Source organism: Papaver somniferum, chromosome 3, assembly GCF_003573695.1.
Source record: "Papaver somniferum cultivar HN1 chromosome 3, ASM357369v1, whole genome shotgun sequence".
Classification (NCBI taxonomy): domain Eukaryota; kingdom Viridiplantae; phylum Streptophyta; class Magnoliopsida; order Ranunculales; family Papaveraceae; genus Papaver; species Papaver somniferum.
This window is the reverse complement of record NC_039360.1, coordinates 139,650,290-139,658,300: the sequence shown is the minus strand read 5'-3', so window position 1 is coordinate 139,658,300 and position 8,011 is coordinate 139,650,290. Positions and strand designations below refer to the sequence as shown.

The window sequence follows — 8,011 nt, the reverse complement described above, 5'->3', positions numbered from 1 at the left end:
CAAGAGGTTAAGGACATCCTAAGTGAACTATTAACACTATTGTTTGTGAGACATTGCAAAATGAAAAAATAAAAATAATTTTTAACCTAAAGTTCATCTTCAGTCCTCAAAGTCTTATTTAACATTCTTCATTTCAATTTAAAGACAAAAATATGATGTAGACTTAAAACCCAATGTCATGAAGAAAGTATAACATGAACTTTCTCCTTTACCCCCACTTAGCCAAGTCATCTTTCTTTATGACCTTGACAAAGATCTTAAACCCTAGGTTTCATGCTATTTTAAGTCCTTTATTCCTTGCATTTCCTAGGATTCATAGAATTCTTTTGTTTTAAAATCCATGTATTGCTTGACATTTCCCTCGAAATCTTAAGCTATTCACAATTATCATGTTTAAAATTCTCAATTATACATAACTAAAATATGAAAAACAAGTATAAAGAGGCATCATAGTCGGAATTTTAATCCAATAAGTATCAAAATTTCAAGTCACAATGCTAGCGTAAATAATTGTTGAAAAGTGACCAAGTAAGACTTATTTTCTAGTAATATGTGCATATTAGAAAGGATTACAATCCCCGAAGACGTAATAATAGGAATAAAATGAAGGGATCATAGATGAATAATATTATTGATGGGTATTTATAAGGTGCAATAGAGTTTTGTTTGATTTTATAATACGACAATAAAGATTTCGGGGGTGGAAAAGCAAAATGCATTCCTTTTCATTACCTTTATTCATGTAACTTTCATTATAAAATATCGTAGGTAACGTTTTTGTTCAATAAAATGGATTATTTGATGTATCCATTGTTATCAAACTGAGGTCCATGTTAGTACAAATTAAGCGTCAAAATTGAAGGCAAAAGAAGGTAATCTTTAATTCAAGAAGAACTCAACCTTTGTATCTCCTTGATAAATCAATTATTGTCCTTCGAATAAATACTCTTACATTTTTGTACTTAACCCTAAGTACTCGGCTACTGATATGTGGCGCCATCTGATCGTCCAAACACATAAAACAACAACGACATAACTGAAATAAATAAATGTAAATAACGCTAAGTTAAGGTACACCTGATACCACGGATAAGGGATAACAATATAATTATGACACCCCTAAATGGGTACATGACATTACCCTCTCCTACTAGACATCCACGTCCTCGAGGATGAGGATCATGGAAATGAGCTATGATGTGTGACTGGTCTTCCCATGAAGCATTTTCTGGAGATAAGTTGTTTTATTGGATAAGGACTTGATTGACTTGCGTCCCATTCCTGTTAATATGTGTATAGTGTTGAGATGGCCGAGGATTACATCACAAATTGGCCTTCATAATCTACCACTAGTAGTGTAGGAGGAGGAATCTGGCCAACACCAATTTAATTCTTCAACTGATAAACATGAAAAACTGGATGTATGTTTGCGTCGCGGGGAGTTGAAGTTTATAAGCCACTTTCTAATTTCTGAAGGTCAATAATAAGACATATATCATCACCTTATTCCATCCACTACTCAAACAACACACACATATGGTTTCGTATACTCTATAGATTTCATTTCATCATCTACTCTATCTAATTCACTTCTTACCTCTACAAGCAAAGCATCATCTGACTCAACTGAAAATTTGGCCATAATTAAAACATGATACAATAAACCCCACTTGAATATGTCCAAGCCGAAAGGGTTGCACCTGAAACCTTTTGGAGGAGGATATATATCCAATATGTGCGAGATTATGGAAATAAAAAGCGAAGATCTCTGCAACAAATGCATGATAGTTACCAACTTATCAGAAAAGGGATAGTTGATTATGTAGGCATACAACAAAGATTTTTGGCCGCAGCCATTTAGGCTTGTCAATTCAACAATTTGAAAGTATTTTTCGACTTTCTTTTATATAAGCTAAGTTTTTTGATCTTCCAATTAAAGAACACTAACAAATTGAGTTTGGTTTCTTTTGTTTGCGTAAGAGGGAATCGCAAAAAAGCAATACTTTAGGGATAACAAAGAGGAATTCATATTTGAAGAAAGGTATCAATTCATGAAGTCCAAAATACCATTATACGCCCCAATCAACATGTCATTCGGAGATTCTGACGAAGATTCCTCCCATGAAGATTGTAGTAATTTTCTTAGTAAATTTTGCGGGTAAATTTCTATGTAAACCTTCACGAGACACAACACGTCTTCTAAGGTCTTCTGAGGATTAAAAGACTTGTTGCACATGCTAAGTGTAACCATGATGTCTACAAAAATGAGTTAGATTATAAGTGGCATATTTTCCGCTTATGGGGTGGTGTTCTTAGGAAAAATTCAAAAACTCCATTTATTTCATGTTTTGAAGTTTGATCAATTCCACTTTCAACACAGTTAATTAATAACTAAATGATTAATTAACAAGGAACGAAAATAGTTGGCTAAGGGGTTCTTGAATTTACATCGGATGACAGGATTTTATAATGTAGAAATTAACGATTAGTCCCAAATGTACTGGGCTTTGGACGCTCTAGTCCTACCTCCCAAAGCCTAGTATTAGGAGATCCAAATTTGCAATATTTTAAACGATTCAATCCTCTTGAGAACGATTCGGTCCAAAATATTTTTCTTTAATGCCAAAAACACCGATCAACTAAAATATGACGTTCCTTTTTCATCATAAGGTTCATGTTCATTCATTTTTCCCCATGCCGAAACTCGATACAGCTTTCTCTCTCGTAGAAATACGAAAACCTAATCTTGTATTAGTAAGTTTTCGATCCCCAAACAAATCTAACAATCAAACAAACACTTGATTCAATTTGGGAAACCTAGATCGTCGTCATCATTAAGTTTTCGAGAAGATTTAGGGGGGAAGTTATGAGTTCAATTTTCAGCAAACTTGTTTGAAGATTTCATCATTGAATTAGAGATTTTTAAAGATAAATTTAATATATTCTTATCACTTATTTTGATCGGAATTGTTACTTTATTGATTTGAAATCTGTTTTAGGAAGAAAAAAAAAGCTACAATTCTAAAAACCTAATTACTTTGATTTCAGTCCGAATTTGTTATTCGATTTATGATGAGAGTTTAAATCTATGAGCATCTTATTTTAATCTTTTTTTTGAGATAAAAATCTCCAAATACAAGCTTTTAATTTATTTTGCTTCATTGGAATTCATTTGATTTTATTGTAGTTTACTTATTTATCATCTGTTACATATTGGTAGCTTGTCGTCAATGTAAATGCATACATTTTTTTTTCCTTGTGCTAGAAAATATGAATGAAATCTTAATGTTTTAAATTTTTTTGTTGTGGATGTGGGAAAATTGATGATTGATTCATTATCACATGCTTGTGCGTGCTAGATCTTGAACCCAAAATTTTTGTTGCCACTCTTCATTCAAATTACTAATATTGTTGTTATTATTTATGGAATATATTAAATCCAATTGTTGAGCATTGTGTTTATTCTGTATTTGGAGCTAACGTTGATGATGGAGGGATTCATCTTATTCTTTCCAAAGTCAAGCACAAGGACATTGAAAGCTAATTGCAAGTGAAAAGGCATCTGTGTTTTCTGATGGAGGTGAACTAATGGCTGCCGTTGCAAGTCTGCAGTTAGTGGTGTATCTCATAAATCCTCCTAAGTAAGTCCCTTGCAAGGCGTTCACTAACATTAAGATGTGATTCCAAATTGTATGCCCTATCTGTTAAAACATGATGACGTGATTCCTAAGTGACCGTAGATAGAGTGAACAGAAAGTGCTCATTCAAAGAACAGATATAACAAAACTTGAATTACGAGAATGTCAACTGAAACTCTTAGAATTTAGTAGTGTTTAAATTCACTATTTTTCATAGGGAATTGAAATAGCTAGAACTGCTATATAGTTTATACGAGCTTGTTATTTATATTTATGATTATATAATTTAGTGAAGGTACGTCTTATTAGTTTTGCAGTGTACTGCATATACTATGTATGCATGCTTAATCTATTACTTACTGCAGTTTTCAATCTACTGGTGTGTATTTTATTAAAGGCAATACGTGTGCCAAAGTTGTTGGCTGTTAAGAATGTTAAGCTTGTGACATTATTAGATATTATTTTCATGATCTTATCGGCAGTTGCTTACTTTGATATAATAATTTTCATGATCTTGTAGGAACCAGTTTGTCATATCGTTGCCTGGCTTTCACTAAGTGACATTTCTTGTCTTAACATAATATGGATTTGGTTCTCTGAGGTTTTTTATTACCTCTATTGTTGTCTATGAATGATTTTGCCAATTTGTACATTTATTTTTATTATATCAAAGGGAAATTGTAGTTGGTAGAAGACTAAAATGAATTACAAAAAAAAAGAGCAAAATTATGGAAGAAAATTCTTTTTAACTTTTCATTTTGTTACTATTATTTTTCCTATGATATCGGATTGAGTGCTTGAGTGTTGCTTTCACTTGTCAGCATATTTTGGTGTCACATTCATATGAAGTTGACTGTTCATTTTTCACGTGTATGTACTCCTGGTTGCCGACCACCTGGATTTGCTTTTCTTCTTGTGTTTTCCCCCCTGTTCTTGTTGTTTTATGCTTATTGCTTCTACTTTTGACAGTTTTTTCTTTTTCAGATTATGTTCAAGAAGGAAGTGAAGACACAACATTTACAGGTATACTAAATCTTTCCAATTGTCTAATAAGAATATACACTTCAATTTTCAACTATATTTAAGTATCCTTGTTGGTCACTAGTTGGGATATCAATTTTCATTTTGCCGTTTGAAAACCATGTGCTCCACTGACTATGCTTACACCTTTACTTGTATTCTTCTGGTAGTGTTAATAAGACAAAAACTTGCTAAGTTCTAAATCTTGCTTAGGTCGGAAAAAATAATGAGCATAACATTTTTTTCAATTTTTTTTTAATTTGATGAGTTTGTGGATAGTACCTAGTGCTAATTCTTAACTTATTCAGTAGAAACTTGGACATGTGATGGCTATGAGAGTCTAAAAATATTTTGAATAGTGGTTTTGTTTTGAGTACATATATATTTGAGTACATGATAAATGTTTACAAATTTGATTGTTTATTATTCTATACATGATTCTAGTTGCTTTGTTTGGCAACAATGAACTAGAGATGGTAGTGATTGTACGTATTAGTGCACCTGTGCGTAATGCAACTGTACATATTGCTGCAACCTATACGTAATGCAAGTGTACATATTAGTGCACTTGTACGTAGTGCAAGTGTACATATTTGTGCACTTGTACGTAATCCAAGTTTATATTTTTGCATCTTAGATCAATAAGATAATATTACTTTGTTGGTTCACAGTCAATTTGATTTAATGGAATTTGAGTTCTGCTATACGATGATAAAGTTTGGGTTCAATTTTTATAAGGGATCCACATCTAGCTAACGATATATAGTTAAAGATTAATTTTCCTGTGTATATTAATTTATCATTTATTGTATTTAGTGTTTTTAATTGAGTGATGTCATAGTGGAAACTAAGGTAAGTAACTTAAAGTACTGCCAAAAGTAGTCGTCTGCTGGTAATGATTTGAGACCATATAGGAAAAAAATAATCATTAGACACAGTTCAGAGTATTAGCTGGAGTTTGAGTAAAATAGTAAGCTAGCTTTCCCAAATAACAAGACTGTGCTAATGTTGTACATAAGTCTATATTGGAAAATATCTAGAGCCTAAATTAGGCGATAGATAATGATTGGCATTCTTCTGAAATATGACAAAACTTGAAGCCTAAATTTGGCAATAGCTAGTTACATGAGTTTCAAAAATCGGCTCAGGCCCACTATAGGATTCTTAATCAAATTTTAGTGAATAATCTTTTTTCATTTATTGGACGTCGAATCAATGATGCTAGAGTCACTAAATGTTGGTTATGACAGAAATTACATGTGTAAATATTGGTACACCTATAATATGAGTGTACATTGTGGTACACATGTGACAGAAATTATATGTGTACATAATAGCCACTCTAGGACTCTTAATCAAATTTTAATGAACAATTTTTTTTTCATTTTTTGGATGTCGAATCAGTGATGATATGAGCCAGTGAATTTTGGTTACAGCAGAAATTACATGTGTACGTATTGGTACACCTATAATATAAGTGGACATTGTTGTACACATTTACAGAAGTTACATGTGTACATAATAGGACACATGTAATACAAGTGTACATTGTTGTGCACTTTTAGTGGACGTGTACATTGTTGCACACATGTGACAAAAATCACAATATGTGGACATATATCGCATAAGCTCTGTTGATCACGTAATTCTTCCCAAATTAAAAAAATGAGATTTAGCCTTAAGCGGTACTCTTTTATTTTTCTTGACACTCTTGGTAACTTAACCTCATGTGTGTGGGTTTATAATTCTCTTGATATGATTGTATGGTTATCATTACATTGCATAGTTGTAGTAACTTGTATGTTCTCTGGTCTTACATCTTAAGGTCATGTTTCCTTATTTTGTATTTCAGGTTGCATTTAGGACGAAATTATTTCACCTGAATATGAACAATAGTGGAAGTATTTTCCTAGACATCCTTGAAGAGCAAGAGAAATCTGCTCTTACCTTCTCTAAGGTTAGCTTCAAATTTCATTTCCCGCCTTTGTCTTCTCCCTCTCCCTGTAAGTTTCCTTGCCTAAATTTTATGCTGTCATGAGAGACATTGTCTGGTTTGCATTCTTCCATCAATCTTCTCTATTATCACTGCTTACCAAGAAATTTTACTTTCTACTATTAGCTGTTTTGTGTTCGCTTATATTTCGTTCGCTTTTGGTTTCCCACCTTTACTTGGTAGTACTTCCATCAACAGATGCAAGCCAAATTGGCAACAACCTCTCGAATCTCGGTCAGATATATGACAGAAAAGATCATTCAACAAAAATATTGGTAAGCATATATTCTTAAAAGTTTGTAAGAACTAACTTGTGTATTTTCTTGTACACCAGTTATATGGGTGCATATAAAAGTGCACCCTTTTATTTTGTTCTTGTTACAGTTATATGCCAGCAAGAAAGGACGCTGCTGCAAGGGTTGTAGAAGAAAAATGAGGCGGTCAGGCTTCAAGTTCACATGATACAACTATGACTGAAAACGCTGGCATTATGTCTGATGGAGCTAATACAGGCGATTTGATGGCAGGTCTCATGCTTGTTACTGGTTGTCCCGAGGTTGAATCTGTGGTGAGAAACATGATGTCGTTTATGATCGTACATGAATTAGATGATGTGGTTTTCTGCAGTGAAGGAAAGATGTGTTTGGTTTCATTAGAGTTTATGCCTGCTCGAGTCTAAAAGAAGATGGTGTTACTGAGATTTCAAGGGTGTTAGAACTGTTGATTTGATGAATATGAGATGGACACAGTACTGTTACTTTGTGTGATTTAGAGTCTGCAGTGAGTAAGCTAATAACGAAATGAAGAAGTTATGTGTATTGTTGCTGGCTGAGCAATTACAGTGTATGGATGAGTTGCAGCTGGCTATGAAGCAATTGCAGGTGATGCTATGGGAAATTTGGAAGAATGGGTTTGCTTCTATGTTGTAATACAAGGAAATTGTGCAGCTGAGTAACTGATGGCATAACTCTGAAGTGGTAATCTGGTGAATGAATATGAAATGCCGATGAAATTGCAAAGATGAAATCTGAAATGTGTGATGTTGGTGGTACTAAGGAGCAGGAATTTATGTTGTTGTTGGATGGATAGTGTCGCTGCAAAGAAGTGCAGCTAAGATTGGAAAGCTACAGAAACGGATAAAAAATTTGAGTTGAATGGTTGAAGTGTTGTAGGTGTTTGCACCGGCAGGGTTAAGAGTGCTTGAGCATTGGAGCTAGTGTTGGTAAGGAGTTTGGGTTGTAAACAGGTTGTATTTTTTGTAGAAGTGTACATATTTTTACACCAATGTAAACTAAGTTTTTCTTTTAAATGAGAATTATATAGTCATATGGGTACTCTTTTTATAGCTCTCAGAAAGAGC

General features: G+C 33.3%; 1 protein-coding gene across 1 annotated transcript; it reads left to right on the top strand.

Moving 5' to 3' along the window:
• Window positions 1–3,240: 3,240 nt before the first annotated feature.
• Window positions 3,241–7,873, top strand: LOC113361678 (ubiquitin-conjugating enzyme E2 E1-like). The gene is made up of 5 exons (XM_026604844.1): window positions 3,241–3,641; window positions 4,623–4,661; window positions 6,511–6,615; window positions 6,850–6,926; window positions 7,036–7,873. Exons 2-5 carry the CDS (start codon window positions 4,626–4,628, stop codon window positions 7,085–7,087), a joined length of 270 nt encoding a protein of 89 aa, XP_026460629.1. The 5' UTR covers window positions 3,241–3,641; window positions 4,623–4,625; the 3' UTR covers window positions 7,088–7,873.
• The last annotated feature ends 138 nt before the right edge of the window (window positions 7,874–8,011 follow it).

What these genes read in the sequence shown, in the direction of transcription:
- LOC113361678 (XM_026604844.1), top strand. Translation starts at nt 4,626, where the DNA reads ATGTTCAAGAAGGAAGTGAAGACACAACATTTACAG. An exon ending in TGAAGACACAACATTTACAG is followed by an intron (nt 4,662 to 6,510) that starts GTATACTAAATC and finishes TTTGTATTTCAG; the next exon opens with GTTGCATTTAGGACGAAATT. An exon ending in ATCATTCAACAAAAATATTG is followed by an intron (nt 6,927 to 7,035) that starts GTAAGCATATAT and finishes TTCTTGTTACAG; the next exon opens with TTATATGCCAGCAAGAAAGG.